This window comes from Peromyscus leucopus, chromosome 9 (genome assembly GCF_004664715.2).
Source record: "Peromyscus leucopus breed LL Stock chromosome 9, UCI_PerLeu_2.1, whole genome shotgun sequence".
Taxonomy (NCBI): domain Eukaryota; kingdom Metazoa; phylum Chordata; class Mammalia; order Rodentia; family Cricetidae; genus Peromyscus; species Peromyscus leucopus.
Window position 1 is genome coordinate 9,138,671 of NC_051070.1, and position 20,364 is coordinate 9,159,034.

General features: G+C 37.4%; 1 protein-coding gene across 1 annotated transcript in view; it reads right to left on the reverse strand.

Moving 5' to 3' along the window:
• The window catches only part of Gpc5 (glypican 5), a 1,331,644-nt gene that overhangs the window by 1,000,766 nt on the left and 310,514 nt on the right, over positions 1 to 20,364 (reverse strand). The window contains exon 5 of the mRNA XM_037208786.1: positions 9,878 to 10,003. Coding sequence (XP_037064681.1) covers positions 9,878 to 10,003 — 126 coding nt within the window. The remainder of the gene's footprint in view (positions 1 to 9,877; positions 10,004 to 20,364) is intronic.

Sequence of the window (20,364 nt, forward strand, 5' to 3'; positions counted from 1 at the left end):
AAGCATGTAATAAATTAAAAATAGTCTATTTGAATAGTGTCAGCACGCAAGAAAACAGTTGACACACAGTCGTGGCTGGTGTCCAACTCTATTATGTTCAGGACATTCTGTTTACAATACAGATTTCCTTGGGGAACTCAATGGGTGATGAGAAATGGCAATAGGTACATCTGCCTTAGAACTGTTCTGTTTCCCACAACAATATGCTGGGTGGTGTGCTGGAGGTTTAGCATGACTTTCTGGTCAACTAAGAGTTCAATATGATTAAAGCTAAGCCTAGCCAAAGATCGACTACTTCCAAACCCCTGCTTAGAAAATCTTCCCTTTTATCTCTGAAACTTTTTGTTTTAATTTTAATTATTTCTCTCTTCAGAAAATTGATCCACTATATAAGTAAAAAAAAAAACACAACCTTTTTCCCCACGCTAGAGTATTTGAATAACTCTTAAAAACAAATTTTCTCTACTTCTAGCCCTAGTAAAATAGTTTCCTATTTAGTATTTAGGAATGAAGCATCTCCCACCCCAAGTCCTATATGTGCACTGTAATTACTTTTGGGTTTTTTTTTTAATTTTACATTATGTATATGCACATGTGTCTGTGTGGAGTATATGTACTTAAGTTGCCAAGGGAGGCCAAGAAGGGAGTCAGAGCCCCTGAAGTTAGAATTACATGGGGTTTTTAACTGATCAGTATGGGTACTGGAACCCCAACTCAAATCTCCTACAAAAACAGTGCACATTATTTACTGCCCTGGCATCTCCCCAACCCCTTCTGTTTTTACTAACTGACAAACTATCCTTCACATATGCTGATATTTCCAAATAGTGTTATAATGATATAGGATATAATTCATCCAATCATGGGAGCTCATAACAATAATTATGTTGACACTGAGGTAAATAAGCAGATCATAATCATAGTGATATGGCATCTATGCAATCTCTACTCTGTGGCAGCTAGCATTCTGAATTCCTTATGTAAATACTTTAACAAATTTCACATATTAGGGAGATATTTCAGCTACATTTTAAATATGTGAAAACTGTTATAAGTAAAAGTTAATGCATGTAAGAAGAGTAGTCGTGAGGCAAGGAGCACCAGAGCAATGGAGATAGTCAAAGTACATTGTATTCACACATGAGATTACAAAAAAAAAATAATAAATTTTAAAACTTGAATAATTAATGAATGTGCCTAGAGGTCATTTGCAAGTGACTACCAGCTGTGAATACTGACAGCTTCTTTCTGAATGAATGGGTACACTACAACGAAGGGAAGCAGTTTGTGTTTAAGTGGTGAGGACAAGCGAGTGAAGCTGATGTGATAAATGAATAGAGGGAGAATCCATAATCTGAGCAATTACAACAGTGAGAATGCAGCTGGGAGCCCACCCAGGTCTCCCCATTGCGTTCAAGCGTAGATGTACTCCCATTCTGTTCAATGCTTCCAAATCTGCAGAGGAAAGAAATCCACACACTGTAAAGATTTTGTGAATTACAGTTAGGTCTGACCACCAATTGTCTCCTCTGTCTCCTGATCTCCGTGGAAGATGACATCCAATCGATAGTTTCTATCTCAAATTTTCTATCCCAGTTTCTAGAATATTGTGTGGACAGAGCAGATACTTAACAATGTTGATTAATTATGTCTTCCCACATTTTAATTATTTTTATATTATAATTTATTATCTACTCATATTTACTATATATTTATATTGAATGGATGAGTGAAAACCCTTTTTAATTAAGTAATCTGAACAGCCTCAATCAATAGGTTATCTCTTATTTGAAGTAATGTGAGAATTTATGTTTTTTTATTTTAGAATCTGACTTGCTATGTACATACGTTGAGCATGCCTTCTACCTGTTTTTACATTTTAAGTCCTCCAAATATGAGGGCTATATCTTGTCTAACTTAATATTCTATTCAGAGTGCAATGTTATTATCTTCACAAGGAAATTAGTTTTCTGATCCCCCACCACCTCCAAACACTCTTAACATACTACTATTCTGTGTTCATTGCATCAGAGAACAAAAGAATGCATGACCTATGGGCCCTTGCCTTCCATGGTGAGGTGGGATCCATGACAGGTAACACACAACTTTGGTCCCACAGTTTGACATCATCTGAACTGTACAGAAGTTTAGGCTGAAGACCAAATGAGAAAACTTCTTTGAAGAAATATTGTTGGACTACTATGGCATCCCCCTATTTATTCATCCAAAGTGAAAGAGAGTTGAGGTAGGGTTCCCTGGATAATTCACAGAAGCAGCAGAAGCCCAACTAGTGACAGAGAAAGAAATACAGCTCAGGCTAGCCTCTCACCCCAACGAGAGGTGGTGAGGAAAGGATTCCTTCTTTTCTATGGCAGATCATGGGGGAGAAAAGAAACCTCACAATCCTCTGATCACAAAGTTTCTGGAGATGCACCATGAGATAGAGAAGTGAGAGGAGACAATGTCTTGTGCACACTGAGACAACCTGTAGCTTTTAATTCCTGCCAGCCAGGAGCATCAATAAAAATATCACAAATTTACCAATCATAGAATTTACCAGTCATTTTTACTTCATTTTTTCATACTAAAATCTCCCAGCTCCAGAACTCCCAAGTAGATCTGGGGAGTCAGATGCACTTGGTGAATTAGTATCGTTCAGGGTTGACACACAGTCTAGAAATTGTTCACACCCACTATATGCCTCCTAGATTCAACAGCAGTTAACTGGGCAAGAGTGTGAACAAACGCATTGAATACATTTCAGATTTTCACATGTTAAGTAGGACTGGGTGCTTCCACTGCAGAATTTACACTGCTTATAATTATGACTGATTGATAACTAAACATTCTTCAAGCACCAATAGTGATTTAAAAGATCCTAAAATTGGTTTTATTCCAATGGCAAGGCATGAAACGATTTCTAGTGGATTTTCCAGTGCTGTTTCTATTTTCACCTCTTAGAATACAGCTCTCTGAGAATAATGATGAATCCTTAACAAGAGACAACTGAATATCAAGAGGGCAAGCCCCAACATTTCCTGTAATATTTGCTATGAACCCTTAAATAATAGAAAGGTCACTCCAGGGACTACAGTTTAAAGGAAAATAAAATCCTAGTAAGAATGAATTCAAGAATAAGACAACTAGAGGCTGGCTGTGTGTGAGATAGTCTACAGCTGAGTGTGCTACAAATTTATTCCCTGTTTGTTCAAACTTCACACATCAGATGCACCTGTATGCATCCCGTAGGACTCAAAATGCAGACTATGCATGTGGTGACTCCGCATATAGCATGCTTAAAGCCATACTTTTCATTTCTATCATTCAAGAATGGGCATGTCTCGGTTATCCACTTAAAAAAATTATACATTCAAACTTCATACATTTTTAAAGATGTATTTCTGTTTTATTTACAGGGGTGTTTGCATTCATGGATGTATGTCACCACGTGTATGTATACCTTGGAGGCAAGAAAAAGGGATCCTCTAGATCTAGAATTACAGAGGGTGGTGAGCTGCAATGTGGGTTCTGGGAACTGAATCTGGATCTTATGCAAGACTAGTAGTTGCTCCTAACCATTAAGCCACCTCTCTAGCATGTGAATTCAGAAATTTGTGGGGTTTTTTTATACATCCCCAACACTACACCCTCATCACTTTGTTAGGATGATGCTGACTAATATGTTTTAACCCAACACATTTGAAATTAGAAGAGCTCTCTGGACTTTAATTTCACAATGTCAATGAAGTATATTCTGGGATATTTTGCTGTTAAGCCAAAGAAAAACAGAAAACAGCATTCAGAGCTAGAGGCAGGTAGGCAATTTTAGGATTCATACCTCTTCTTCTATACTGTCGGGTGTTCAACTTCACTTAGGAGCCTACTGTCAGCAGCCTATCATCAAGGCTACTTCCTAGTCTAAATCTTAGTGTGCAGTACCATTTATGGTGGTGGTTCTCAATGTGCGGCTTGAGATCCATTTGAGGCTCAAACAACCCTTTCACAGAGGTTTCCTAAGACCATGGGAAAACAGATATATACATTGTATTTATAACAGTAGCAAAATTACAGTTACAAAATAGCAATGAAAATAATTTTATGTTTCAGGGTTCCCACAACAGGAGGAACAGTGTTAAAAGGTTACAGCATTAGGAGGGTTGAACCACTGAATTATGGACTTAACTTCCCTATATATAGTTCTGTTATATTCAGAAAAACACTCATGTATACTCAATGATATTAATCATTTTCAACCTCCATTAATACAAAGACTTTACTCTAAAATAAATTAGAACAGAAGAAAGATATGATATATAAATGTAAAAGGCTTTATAGGTAGCACAGCCAATTAGAGGTTCAACACACAAATTAGGGAGTTGATTCCACTAAAACATGCTGAGATGGAAGTAGGGGTTTGGCTAAGTAGTATGCATAGTTACCTGGAGAAAAGAATTTAGTTGGAAATTACTCTTTTTAATAATGGACTTTTCACCCTCTGTAGTACTTTTCACCCTCTGTAGTAGATTTCTGAGATAAAAAGCCCACAAATCCCATTTTTAACATCCTCTAGTTCTCAACCATTTATATTGTGGCATGAATATGAAAAAACTGGTGATGAGGCGGGACTGAATGCAGGCAATGAATACAAGCTATGGAAGAGGATATACAGTTAATTTTTTTCTAGTTCTCACTCATGGATTTTGGATTTTTGGTGATGAGTAAATTCATAAAATATATTCAATAGTGAAGTATATAATCTGATATGAAACTTCCCAGTGTCCATTCTGAATGGCTACTCTGAAGTTCACTGAGTTGTGCAGTTTTTCATCAGGCTAATTTCAGTGTATGAGGGGTTTTGTTGGTTTGTTCGTTTTTTTTTTTTTGTTTGTTTGTTTGTTTTGTTATGAATCAATATATTTAACTTATATGTGTACAATTAAAATATAAACCATTAAATTATTACCCAGTAGTTTCAAGGAATTTATAAATATTTAAATTGTCCTTTGCTTCTTTTTTTTGGGATTTTTTTTTATTATTATTATTTTACAACACCATTCAGTTCAACATAATAGCCACAGATTCCCCTGTTCTCCCCCTCTCGCCCACCCCCCCCCCCTGCCCACCCCCCATTCCCACCTCCTCCAGATCAAGGTCTCCCCCGAGGACCGGGGTTGACCTGGTAGACTCAGTCCAGGCAGGTCCATTCCCCTCTCCCAGACCGAGCCAAGTGTCCCTGCATAAGTCCCAGGATGGGGTTAGGGAGAAACGTGCTAGGGAAATTCCCAGGAATTCACAAGGATGACCCCAGCTAAGACTCCTAGCAATAGCACAGAGTGTGCCCAAACTGGTCTTCCCCTGTAATCAGATTGGTGTCTACCCTAATTGTCATCATCATCACCCAGTAACTGATCGAAGCAGATGCAGAGATCCACAGCTAAGCACTGGGCGAAGCTCTTGGAGTCTGGTTGAAAAAAGGAAGGAAGGATTATATAAGCAAGCGGGGTCAAGATCATGATGGGGAAAACCACATAGACAGTTGATCCATGCTAGTGGGAGCTCACAGTCTCCTGATTGACAGCCGGGGAACGTGCATGGGACCGAACTAGGCCCTCTGAATGTGGTAACAGTTGTGTGGCTTGATCTGTTTGTGGGGCCTTTGGCAATGGGACCAGGATTTATCCTCGGTGCATGAACTGGCATTTTGGAGCCCATTCCCTAGGGTGGAATACCTTACTCAGCCTTCATGCAAGGGGGAAGGACTGGGTCCTGCCTCATTTCGGCATGACAGACTTTGTTGACTCCCCAAGGGCGGCCTTACCCTCACTGAGAAGTGGATGGGGTGTGGGGTCAGTGTGGGGGACAGTGAGGGGAGTGGGAGAAGGGAGGGTAACTGTGGTTGGTATGTGAAAAAAAAAATTTAAATAAAAAAAAGTTTAAAATTGTTTATGGAAAAGTGTTTTTGACAATATTTACAACTCTGACAGGACATGTATCACACAGAGGGGACAGCAACTGGCAGCAGTCAGGTGTCAAGGAATATTGTGACCTGCAAACCCAGGATGTAGGGAAAGCAAGTGGTTAGTACATGATCCATTCAGAGCCATGGGAAGCAGACTGCCTTCAAACAGAGGTCCTAACATGAGAACTAGACCACTTGCTTTGTAAGAATAGGAGAAACACAATTAAATGCTGTAGGATCAGAAAGAACAAAAGATTAAAAGCAAAACTGCTTTCCTGTTAGCTGTTGGGTGGAAGTGAGGAAAAGAAAATTACTGCTGAGAAAAGAGTCCCAGCTGGAATAGAAAATGGTAAGCTAAGCACCAAGTTAGGAGAGCTAACATTGCTCTGTTTTTATTTGATTTTAAAAACCTGGTCATAATCATTTAAGGAAATGATTACCTTATCATAAGAACTAGAGAGGAAAAAAAATAAATTGTGCCAGAAGCATTAGAAAGCATTAATTAAATGAAGATAAAGTAGAAATGATGTGGCTTATTAATTTTACTAGAGTAGTTAACAGCTCCTGGCTATTTCCAGGGCTAATGTAGAGATCCTGAATTCCTGTGTATCTGGGGAGAGTTACTTGATTTTCTGTCTGTTAATAACAGGGGATGCAAGCCCTGGTAATTAACCGGGCTGTCACCTGAACTTCACTGCCCAGAGGGAAGTGAATCATTGAACAATCAATTTACAATCCCAGATAACTGAGAACAGAATGGGGACCAGCATGCCTTCCAGAGAACAATTTTGTTTCAAGATAATGAAAGTGTGCTGGAGAAGATGGACCTTCAGAGATGCAGATTAGAGAGGGCAGCAGCTGATCAGTTTTATCTCCAATCAGGAGCTTGACCTTTGACCTCAGTTTTATAGGAAAGTATAAGACACTCTTATCAGAGTTAAAATAGACTTTGTTTAGAGACAAAACTCTCCTTACGCTACAGATATTTGAGACATTTTCTTTCATTCACAAGGAACTCCAGGTCTCCTGCTTTTACCCAGTTTCACAGACTCTGATGACACAGAAGCATCTCTACGCTAAGCCTCTGGAGCAGCACAGCTGTTCACATGAATTATCTTATCAGTCACCTCCTAACAAATGCCTGCAGGAGAAGAAACACAGCCAAGGTAATCACTCCAGTCTTACCACAAATGATAAAAATCAATCTTGGCAACCAATTTGGTGTGTTGATGTTTTTGGCATTGTTTCTCCAGGATGGATGTGATGGTATTATAACCTACCATAAAAAAGATAATAGTCTTCACCCCTAAATATGACACACATTCACTTGGTTTCAATTTTCCCGAAAATTGAATGGCATTATTTGTTTTAAATAATGGTATGTTTTTAAAATGAATGTCTAATGCAAAGTCTGCCTACAATTTTTCACTGTGGCTCTTGCTATATTTTCTTACTGAAGAAAAAATTAGTTTAGAAAATAGCTTATCTATAAAATACTGAGTCCAGATAACTGATATTAGGTTAATTCAGGAGTTCAATATTAAAATACATATATCAGTACCTTTACAAAAATGTCACAAAACTGTTATGAAACTATAAATTAAAAATTTCAAGCTATTAATAATACTTCTTGTAAAGTGAATTTTTAATTTTCATAAGAAAAGGAACAAACACTAGTGATCCAATGAAAAACCACAGTGAATACAGCATAAGCAATTAACGGGATTGCAAGGATATCTAGATTTTAAGCATTGAGTTTGCATTGACAAAACATTGTTGCTCTAAATTTACTTCAAGAACTGACTGAGTCATGATTGAAAATACAATATTAAGCATGTAAAAAAAGTAAGGTACCCATGAAAATTCAGTATTCACAAAACAAAACATACAGACCAACAAATTTACTTTAGTACATTAGTGTTGTCTTGTGAGAATTAAATGACCCAGCACTTAAAGTTCTTTGCTCATTGCCTTAAAATAAAATGACTGAAATGTGTACACTAACAATGGAAGTTGGGAGCAAAAACATTGGCTAAATAAAAATGTAGTGGGAATAGACTTGGGAGCCATGACATGGGGAAAGAAAATATCCCAAAAGAAGGTGAAGGTGTCCACAGAGGTAATGAGGTTGGAAGAATAATTTCAGGATGTTAAGGGTAGAGTGAGGTTTGTTCTCCTCAGCTGGAGTTTCTCTGCACTTGGCCCTTCTAAACAGGGTAAAGAGTAATCAGAAGTCCTCAGAAGTATGGGGAAGGAAGGGATAAATGAAGGAGATAAAGACCCAGAATTACTTTGTTCTACAAATGCAGACATTCTTCATGAAGAACTCTACCTAAAGTTGTGGCTTCTCAATTCAAACAGAAAGGTCGTTAAGGGTTACATGGAGTAAAGAAATTGTGTCATGTGAGTTTAAATTATTTTCTATCCAAAAACTTGTTAAATCATTGGCTTCTCCTATTACACAAATCTCAAACAAATGCCAAAGTATTACACAAATTGAACATAAATACTTACAAATGAAGATTTTGAAAACATAATATATTAAACACATTTGCATCAACTGCTTAATCTTTGATTTATAATCATGGTATTTTCAATCATCTTTGTTAGAAATATTATCAAAAAACAGAGTTCACTTTAATTTGAATAATAGGCAGAGAAAATTATAATTCAAAGTAGAAATTGGTAGGATCTTAGAAGGAAAATTCATATGGACAGAACTATTTTACCCACTCAGTTGAATATTATGATTGCTTTAAATAAGTGGAAATAAACATTTAAAAATACAGTCCAATACCCAAAGAGCACAATAAAAAACATTTTAGTCAGATTACCAAATACTTTATTACAATTTACAGTTTTTATTTTTCAAAGTCATTTTCTCTGGCTAATCTCTGATTTATTAACTGTAAGATTATAGTTAATCTTAGATGTGGCTTCTAAGCATAAGTATGGTCACCTAGAAAGTTTGTGAAAAAATTATTACAGACATCTGTATTTAAAGTGTACTGCCATATGTATTTATCAGAGTAACTTAATTTGCTAGATGATTTTTGTTGTTGGTTTATTTTGAACTGTTTTACATCTGGACTGCAGTTCCCCCTCCTTCCTCTCTTCCTAGTCCCTCCCTCCCAATATCTCTTCTGTCCCCTCTGTCCCCACCCACTCTTCCTTCAGTTCTTTTCAGAAAAGGGCAGATCTCAAATGGATATTGACAAAATATGGCTCATTGAGTTGTAGTAAGATCACCCTGAACAAGCCCCACCTCATCTGATCTTGGAAGCTAAGCAAGGTCAGACCTGGTTAGTATTTGAATGGTAGCTAGATGATTTTAAATGAACATGTTCTTGTGATAACTAAGCCATCAGATACCAGCTACATGGAATTGGCATGTAAGGGAGTAGACATGGTATCTTTTTTACCAAATAACTGAAAACAAAGTTAATTTCCAGAGATTCAAATTTACCTTTTAAGGGTTCAAATCCTACACAGGGAGTGTATGAATGAAAAGTGTATTTATCTTATGCTTCAGAAGTACTCTCTTCTCTATATATCCCTTCTCTCAATCTTATCTTTGCATGAGTATTCAAGTTTCAGTGAGTTTCCTCACAATCTAACATTCATGAAGTTAAAAAATAAGATACTTATTAAGATACTTAATAAGATACTTATTAAATCAACTAGACAGAAGGTAACATTTTCAAGGGTGGAGTTGTGTGTAAATTGGACAGGTGGACATAAAGAAAACTTGAAATCAACACGAGGTGCCCTCAGAGTGAAATGGTAAGGAGGATTGGAATAATCTAAGAAACTGAAAAGGAGGGTTAGCCTCTAGTCTATGTTATAAACTAGCAACAGTTAGGTATCCATTCTAATTCCAGCAGAAGAAAGCAAGGAAGAAAGTTATACCTAACTTACCTTTTTACTACATCCTCCCCATTCCAACAGGGTCTTCCTTCCACAGCAGCTAATTCAGTAATGCAAAGCTGATCTGCCAGGCCACCGTAGAAAGACCTGTGCAGTCTAAGGCTGTTGATGAATTCTCTAGATGGAAAGAAAAAATGTTTTTAAACCCATAGAGAAGATCTAAATAACTATTACTACAAACACCTTATAGAATGCTATACTTTACTAATTGATTTTTATATATTTAAGACATTTTATAGCAACCAGGAAAATCATTATTTTATAAAAGAATGACATGTTAATATTTAAGTTTATTTTTGGAATAGAAAAATTTCACTGGCTCTGAATCTTAAAGATAAAGGGTTTTAGATACCATGTACCTACAGGCACACACTCCACTTCATTCAGTCTCCCTAAATCCCTCCCTTGCTATTGGCATCTAAACACAGAGACACAATTATTTTCTATTCTATGTGGAAGACATCTGGCTTATACCATGCTTATGAATTGCCTATTGAATAAAGGTTTATTCAACTTCTATCATGTTTCTGAGTCTTTGGTAACAAGGAATATAAAGTAGTAAGTTTTTACTATACATGTCTCTAAGCCGTAGATATAAAATATTTCAGAAATACTAAAGCAAAATTTAATAGAGTGAAGTTTAGTGTATCAACTAAGGTTGTATTTTTTTTTCACTTTCTATTTCTCATGCCTCTGAGGATTACAGAAGGGAAAATGCAATGATAATGGAGAATTTTGCATTTTTTGCTTAGAAGGCAATGACATTTGAGTTTTGAAATCAGGACCTGGAAGAACAAAGAATGCTTGCTTTGCAAATTCAAATGCCAGTGTACAGATATCCAGAATCTATGGAGGAGGACACAACATGGCTTTCATACCTCCCATGTATGGTGTGCATGTGTATATTTACACCTGTACATTAATGTACACTCACATACATGCAAACACTAATACACACATAAACATGCACACTTACAAAATCAAGAATTAATGTTTGAAGTAAGAATTTTAAGATAATTTCTAACTAAGGTCACTGAGGTGACATCATTGACTGATACACACAAGGAAGGAAGAAACAGCATTTCCTAGTGTCCCACCCCATACAACTACTCTTATCCTGTCCAGTGTTTTCATCTTTTCTAATACTCTCTCTAGCCTACTCTGTGTGTGTGTGTGTGTGTGTGTGTGTGTGTGTGTGTGTGTGTGTGTGTGCGCGCGATGTTCTCATTGTATTTTGCAGTTTCTTATCTTTCTTCCTGCTCTAGATAAAATAGTCAAGTAGGCAGGGGTTCTTCTGTTTGCTTGTTTGTTTTATTTATTGCTTTAGATCTGAGGGTAATGATGGCGACAGAGAGTAGATCTAATTAACAGTCATCAGAGTAATAAATGACCAAAGACCAAAGAATTGGAGTGTTTGGTTTGATATTTTGTGAGATGCCCATCTTGAGAATCAAGTCAAATGCTACTTTTCAAACTTCATGAGTGTAAACATCATTTACAAATCTTGCCACCATGAAGATGTAGACCTAATAACTCCAAAAAGGGACCAAAATTCTGTATTTCACACAAAGGCTTGCTAATGTTGTTGATGCTACTGGTTCAAGAGTCATGAGTGTAACACACTACACTCTTAAATATTAGACTTTAGATCTTGACAGAGTAGTGATGTCTGGTTCTTCAACCAGGAAAGTGGTGAGCAAAGCCATGGATATTAGTGGAATTTCACAGAGAATCCCTATGCATTAAGAAAAATGTCAAAGGTACTCAAAATAAGGGGGGCAGGGGAGAAAGCAAAGTCAGAGTCATGCAAACAAAAGAATGAGGGGAACTGAAGTCAGCACAATTGCTCACAGTATGAAATACTGTGCTGGTTAAACATGGTGACTAAACTGCTGTGGACTGAAGTTTGCTCCACCTTCAAACAATACATTGCTGTTGCTCTTGGTTGTCCACTGCAGCTAGATGCTAAGGTCCTATTTTAGAAGAGAATACAGGCTACTGTTTCAGGACATATAGAAATCAATCTGGAAATGACTGACATAGAAACTTCCTCCCTACTTGGTTCCTTTCAAAGTAGCAGAATGTAATATGCAGGCCATTGAGGAAGGGGAATCTTCAGTAGATTTAGTAAGATATGGACCTTGCAAGTTAAATTCTGGCCTCCCAGGTAAACTGTGCTAACTGGTACAGTGAAGTCATGACAGTTATAACTGCCTTTTCAGTGGTCCCTCCACAGTAGAAAATTTGGTCTGGTTGTGCAAATGTAGTCCAAATCCCAGAAACAGCAAGGCTTTGTATAGTAACCTACTGTGGTCATTTTGTATAATAAATATGGTGCTCAAATTGCCCTCTAAACATTTATATTTTATACATATAGATTAGAATTATTCTCAACCTTGGCCAGAGAAGCATCTTTTTTGCAATGTTCAATAGTCAATGCAGAATCTTATAACTAAAAAAAAAAAAAAAAAAAAAAAAAAAAAAAAAAAAAAAAGGTTGAAGTCCTAAATGGGAGATTTGTTTGAAATTTCCAATCCTCAGAGAACATTGCAAAAAAGAAAGTAGCAATAAATGTAACAGTTTAAGATGGAGAGGATGGAAAAATGCTGCTGTCATCTAGATGTGACATGACTGTTGAACTCACTATGCTGGGGTTATCTGAAAAAGCCTTATACATAAGATCAAGACAATCAGCATTAAAGCATGGATGGGAGAGAGGCATATAAAGCTCCACCCATAACTGATAATGGAGATCTGCTGGTGGAAGGGAGTCATTTTCCTGTGGGCATGGCATACAGCCTCTGGTAAGCTGCCCATGCCCCAGTGGATGGTCCCACACTCACCGAGTATACAGACAACGTATATACTCTGAGTTTTGTTGTTGTTTTTTTTTTAATTTTTTAAGGAGGAATAGCACACAATGTGGGGACTGTATTGGGAGATGTTTGGGGGAAGAGGATAGGAAAGTTGGGTTTGATATTGTCTTAGTTACTGTTCTGTTGCTATGTAAGACACCATGACCAAAGCAACTTATGGAAGTGTTTAATTTGGGTTTATGATTTCAAAGGTTTAGAATATGTGATGGCAGAGCACAGATATTGTGGGAGAACACCTGAGACCTTCTGACTCGAAAGCAAAAGGCAGAGTGAGAGAGAGACAGTGACTTGAATCTTTTGAAATCTCAGAGCATGTATCCAGTAAGGCCACCTGCTCTTAAGGTCACATCTCTTAATCTTTCACAAACTGTTAGATAAACTGCAGACCAAATATTCAAGACATGAAGTTATGAGGGCTATTCTCATTTAAACCACCAGAGATATAATCAAGATATATTGTATGTGTATGAAATTGTCAAATAATAAATAATACTATTCTAAAATGTAGTTTCACTAAGGTTCTAGAAGGGTCTACATTAGGTACAAGTGTGATTGAGTTGTTTGGAAATAAGTAGTAGACACAGAGTAGTCAAAGAGACTTATCAGCTGCAACAAAACAATTTGATTTTGGTCCTTGTGCTTGGAATGTGAAATGTAGCCCATAGTCTCACATTTGAACACTTGTTTCCAAAGACGGTGGTGATTTAGGGGGAGGTCATGAAAACTTTAGGAGATACAATCTTACTAGTGGAAGTGAGTCACTGGGGGTGGTCCTTGAGAATTAATAGCTGGCCACACTTTCTGTTCATTCTTCGGTTCATGAGTATGGATGCAATGTGACTAGCCAGTTTCCTGTTCCTGTGCATGCCTTCCCTACCATGATGGACTGTATCCCTCTGGAAGTATAAGCCAAAATAAAGTATTTCTTACTTAAGTTGCTTCTGTTAGGGTATTTTTATCACCTAAACAATAAAGTAATCCCTATCTTCCTTCCCAGCTCAGTGTTAAGACATGTGATTCTACTTCTAGTTAACATGAAATATTTCAATAAAAGAAATATTATATTCTTGAAAACTATTCTACATCTAAATTAATATGGGTGTGGCTAATCCATATATTTACTTTTCTACCACCATGAAGATGATATCCTTTAAATTTGGAAGCATAATAAATGCAGGAAAAAGTTAAAAAGCTTTTGCTAATTATCCTTCAGTAATTATGTTACTTATGTAAGTTTTTCATCTTGGCCTGGAAACATCACTGAAATATAGAAATCATATATAATTCATATGAGGAATTGAATTGCAATGTTTAAAAGGATATGGGAAAGTGTTCCTTGTCTGAATGTTTTTTCAAAGTATCATCTACCAGGTCCATATAAAAATGTATAAATTCAGGCTTCAAACTTAACAGATGGACCATGCCTCTTAATTTTGTCCTTTCTCTTTCCCTTCAATTCCTTTTCTAAGCTACACTGAAAAGCAACACTGGAAATCATGAATACCATTTTTGATGCTTTGAAATACAAAGTAATTTAGATAAAAATGTCTTACGATGGCCAGGACCTCTTCACTTTCACCCTGTAGCCTCATTCCATGCTCATTCTTGCTTCTAGTCCCACACTCCAGCCAAAAATGACATTTTTATTGAACTATCGCTTCAAATATATCTGTATTGCTTTAACAAAATTTGTGCTTAGCATATTCATTTCCTCCACTTAGTTTTGCCTTCTACATCACTCTATTCATCATTCTTCAGTGTCTCATTTAAATTTGTCCTCCTCTCTTCCTTCTTCATTATCTATGCAGTGTCTATGGGTTCTTCCTGTTTTTCATCCATGTGTTCTTAACAGTCCCAGTCCTACAGTTGTTTCTACTCTGTAAATCTGCCTCCTCTAATGGAGGGTTCTTCTCTCATAGCAAAAGCTCTACCTTGTCTATCATTTGTTCCGAGGATTTGATCATCATTTATACCCAACAGATGCTCAAATGCTTGATAAATTAGCCCTTGGTGATGACTTAGTTTTTTTATAGTTTCCAGAATTGAAAATTAGTACAATATGCTTTTTTAAATGATGGTATTGTTAAGCTCTTAAACTGAAAAATATCTTAAGATTCTTTAAACCATAGGACCTACTTCTAGATTGTGAAAAGACATATGTTCCTAGTATATTCTATCAAAATATTAGATGTCTAAAGGTCAGGATTACTAACTCAGTAGCAGTCCCAAGGAATGGAATACATTGAAGTGTAATAACCATTACTATTTAGCGTCACTGTGTTGTAAGGTCCTATAGTAATCCATCATAGATACACTGTGTTATGAGTTAGAAAGAACCTGAAAAAAGTCATCCATTTGAGTAGCTCCCTCTCCTACTTACATGTCATCATCACATAAAAAAAAAAATAAACTACACAGATAGGACTGGTGGGATGGCTCCTCAGGTAAAGGTGCCTACTAGCAGGACTGACAACTAAGTTCAGTCCTGGGACACACATGGTAGGGGAGAATCATCTCCAAGTTGTCCTTTGACCTCTTCCATCACAGTATGTGCACACCAATTATCAATATCAGAAACATGCTGAAGGTTTGAAAAATCAAAATTTAAAAGTGTTAAAGGGAACTACTGCTATAGTTCCAAGAATTTATGGATATTATCACATTAAGAAAGCAAACACATTACTTATATGTATATTGCTATGCTAGAAAACAGATATGTCACTTCTTGTGGAAACTGGCACTTAGAATGTTAGTATGTTCAGATCAGAATAATCTATATATCTCGAGAAGCCTGGCATATGCAGCACAAGAAGCGGAGAACAGAGTCAATCTAATCACTAGCTGCTGACTGGCCTTGTGCAGTGCTGGCTCAGTAAGGAAGAAAAGGTCTGTAACACAATTGCTCATTCATAGCCCGCAGCCTTGTTTGCCCTGAGCTTGCTCAAGGCAGGGGAGAAACATGGTCTAGCATAGTTATTGCTTCATTGCTTCCCATGCCCTTGAGGCCAACAGTACCAGAAGGGTCTCCTGATACATCACATGCTAAAATATATAAAAAGAAATGCAACCCATCTGTGAGTTATCCTTTGTGGTTTGTTGACATGGTCATGCTCAGTTACTACTATAAAATTGAACAACACTTTCAAGTGGGTATAATGCAATGTTTACCTTTAGTAACAAAAGCAACATCTTTTACTGAGCAATAAGATAATTCAAAGGTTATCTGAAGATCAAGTTAATGAGTCCCTTTGTAGTGTTTGTATCCTCCTGAAGTAACCAATGTTGACAATCTGGTGTTTACCCTTTCCCAACTTTCTCTATATGCATATTAATAAGCAGTCAGACAGAGGGGGTGTGTTAGAAAGGTGGCACTATACGGATGATATAGTTCTACAAAATTGGAACTAACCAATTTCCATACTTGACCAGGTATCATGAACCCCTGAAACTTTCACAAATATAGGCCATACTTAAGTGTATACTGTGGAACAATTTCATAAATTGGATATAGCCACATGTACACAGTCTAATAAAATAATTTACTAAACTAACATAATTTACAATTTATAAGGTTGATATATGCCTCATACATTGGGTGTGAAGAATGGCACCCATATAAAGTTAAACTTTGTTCATCTAAGGAACTATGTGTCTTTAAACATGTGGCTCTAATTTACATTTGGGTTTGCATTTTATTTCATTAGACACTTCTAAAAATATAGCTTTAGTCTACTATCTTAATCTTGTAACAGTTTGTTTCATTTAAACCATTTATATATTGTCACACATTGCATTCCATGTCTATCTCTTCCACTGGAGACAGCAGGCACTATTTCTAATTTTGACCAAAGCTAATTATCGGGGAAAACATTGGAAAAGAATCACATTTTCAAATGGGGCTTTCCTCTGTGTAATGTCTCAAACCACATGTTTCTTTATTTAATGACAGGTATTGATTTTTTTCTTCTTTACCCATAAAGTCAGTCCACACATAATACAGAACCCAAATTAAAAGCAGTACCTTGCACACTGTTTGAAAATATCTGTAGAACAAAGGTCGAATGTGCAGTTTGCTCGTTAATGGCCCGAGGCAAAGCTAAGGTTAATGTGGCACTAATGAGCGGTCTCAACACTGTAGAGATGTCTGACCACAGCTGTCAAACAGTAGACATTTAAAATGTCAGTCTCCGACTCGGCAGAGGAAATATATAATTACATGCTTCGAGATAAGAACGATTTTTCTCTTGCTGTTCTGAATCTATATTTAATCATTTAACTTTATTCTCACCTAAGTCATTGTATTTGAAAAAAAAATATTTTTAGATTTCTATCCCAACAGCAATAACAGTTTTCTTTGTAAATGCTTGAAAATTTAATGTGTGTACAATGTATGTAGCTAGATGAGCCAAAGGGAGAGCTGAAGTCTGGGTTTTGGGCCCAGAAAAATGCATGGTGAATACTTTCTAGGATGTAATGCTTTACAAGGCTCAAGGTGCATTTGTTACAAACAGAAGTGTGTTTCAAAAACATAAAACTGATAATGGTTGTTGTTGTTGTTGTTTTTAATATATTTGTATATTAAAGGAACTCCTGGAGTCTGTTCTTTGAACCCTCCCTGAACCCACTTCCCATCATGGAACTGTGACCCTGGGTTTGTTCGCCATCATTTGCAGATTTTTTCCCCCCTGGTTAAGTGAGTCCAGGTTTTCCCCTTCTCACAGGAAGTCTTGTTCACCTGACAGGATTTCGTTTCATTAAAGGGCTGATGGTGATTTCCCTACACACCAAAAGAGGTTAAGAATTAATGGTAGGAAGAGCAGAAACATGGAAAGAACGGGAACTAGAAATGGGAAGGAGTCTACGAAACGTACAAATATCTTTCCACATCTTTTATAGGCAGCTCTTTTTAGACAGGCTCTCCATGGTAAGGATTCTCTGGTAACTTTAGTTTAGCCTTGAGCTTACAGTCTACAGCCAGCTACAATAATCAGGATAGAGACCCCACACACTATCATTCACGTCCCAATAAGAAATATATGTTCTGAATGCATTTTCCTCTTGTGTGAGTAAAAAATCATCAGGAAAAAGTCAAAAGTGTGTCAAACCTAAATCTAATATTATTCTGTATTATGAAAATGTACCTTAAAAGGTGTTGACCATGTTCTCCATTAAAAGGGACTTTAAGGAAAAATATCAAAAAATTTAAAAAAAAATGCTTTACCAAATAGAAAAGATTTAAAGCAAATCTAGCCATAGTAAGGAAACTGGTATCCACTCAAAGAAAAAAAAAGATGTAATTCCTTTACAACTTAACTTTAATTCATTTCAACTAAAATTGCAACTACTGTGGTCAATTCTCCTTGTTTAAATGAGTATGCCAAGTTATTCATAATTGGTCAAAATTAACAAGAAAGTGAAGTGGTACATCTGCAGGGCTCCTGGATTTAATTCAGGACACTATTCAATAACTCAAATAACTATTAGCTGCACTTTGAGATTGTGTGTTTTACCTACATGGGGGCACTATTATGTAGTGTGTAGTGCATACATTTGTTAATGTGAAGGACTAGGAGTTAGATTCCTTGACAGGCGGATGGATGGGGTGAGGGTTCATGACTAGGTAATAAAGATAATGCATTTCCAAGGTGGCTAGCTTCATCCACACCCTCCTGGGCTGAGACAAAAGCTTGGCAACTTAAAATAAAAATAAATAAATATACTTAGACATGGCAGCCTTTTGTCTCCCACAAGTCGGATCCAGCCTGCTGATAAGTGATCTCTCTCTGTTTAAACTGACCTGCCCTATTAGGGGAAGAAACCCTTCAGACACTAAATGCTCTAGCTCTCAAAGAGAAACTGGATTTTTCAGGTGCCCCAGTAACCCCTTTGCTTCCTCACAGATGGTCTGCCTTTGTGCTTGCTGTGTGTGTGTGTGTGTCTGTCTGTCTGTCTGTCTGTGTCTGTGTCTGTGTCCGTGTCTTTGTGTGTGCACAAGGAATGTGAGAGTTTGAGAGTGTGAATGAGTGAGAGAGTATGAGTTAGTGTGTGGAGGGGGAAAAGGGAGAAAATGGGGAGAGGAGAGGGAGAGACAGGGGAGAGACAAGGGAGAGACAAGGGTAGAGAAAGGGGAATGAGAGAGAGGTAGAGAGGGGAAGGGAGAGGGGCAGAGACAGGGGAGGTCCTGTGTGCATGCATTTCCTCACCCCTGATAAAAGCCTAACTTCACCAGTGGATTCCATATGCTGTGTTCTAGAATTTCCCAGCTGCTACCTGTTGCACTTGAGATTTTTCCTGCTTTTCAAATCTTTAGTAGAGAAAATGAATCTGATCAAGAACCCTAGACAGTAACATGAATGGGGTACATTTGTTCACGTAAGAGGCCTGGGATCAACATCTGGTGCATTCTGATTGTTTTCCATTTTTCCTTAACAATGAAAAGCAGGAAAAAAAAAAACAACAACGATTTATTCAATGTTTGCACAGAGAGAAGAGCAACAGAGTGATTCAGATTCTTCCCCTCAAACTTGAGGCAATCCAACATCACCCACAGTACAAGCACAGAGAGCCTCAGCTGTGCCCGACCTGGAAGTCACACCTGTATCACATAGCTGCTTAAATCGGCCATAAGGAATTTATTGGCAACAAATCCTTGACGTCTGTCAGTTACTCACCCCAACATGAGAATGAATCAGACCAGCCAGAATACATCTCATCTCAGCAGTGAAGTACAATAGGGAAGAAATTATCAAACAGTTAATCAGAGACTATTGTCCAGAGGCAAGGAGAGGAAGTTCTTAGAAATGAAATGTAGCTGCTGTGCTAGTCATGATAGCACTTGCCAGTGATCCCAGCACTTGGCAAACTAAGGGATGAATTGAAGTTTGAGGCTATCCTGGGCTTCATGACAAAATACTGTCTTGAACTAATTGGATGTACTTGTGCCAGCCCTTCCAAAAGTAGCCAAAAGCCACATAGAAATGGCTCCTATCCATGGCACTCAGACACTACTCGCGTTCTAACCTTGATTCCACTTGTATTCTGTTTCTGACATTTGTTTCAGATACAGGTGTGTTACACCTTAAGATTAAGGCGTTGAAGCAGAGTGGAGAAGGAAATGGCCTGCTTGGCAGGACTGAAGACAGGCTAAGAAGACTTGTGCTCTTCTACTGGGCTCCTAGACTATTAAAACAGTGCACCCCAAGAAATAAGAATTGCCCCAGGAATCTCATGCCGATAAAAGAAAAAGATGAAGCTAATTTTTCAATCAGGGTCTCTCACTGAACAAGAAACTCACTCATGGGCCTAGCATAGCTGGTCAAGTCTCAGGGATTTGCCTGTCTCTGGCCCTGTACTGCTGGGGTTTCAAGTACTGGCCATCTGAGGCTTTCTGCATGCATTCTAGGAATCAAACTCAGTTCCTCACACACATGCCCAGCAGGCACTTGCTCCACTCAGTCATCTCCTCTGCTCATTGTGCATACATCTGGGGATACAGCAGTTGAGGTCAAATCTTGGATATTCCTTTCTTTTATTGGTAACATTTTAACAGTAATTCTCTTGAAGTAGGAAATAAAAAGTTAACTGGATAATGTCCACTCTTAA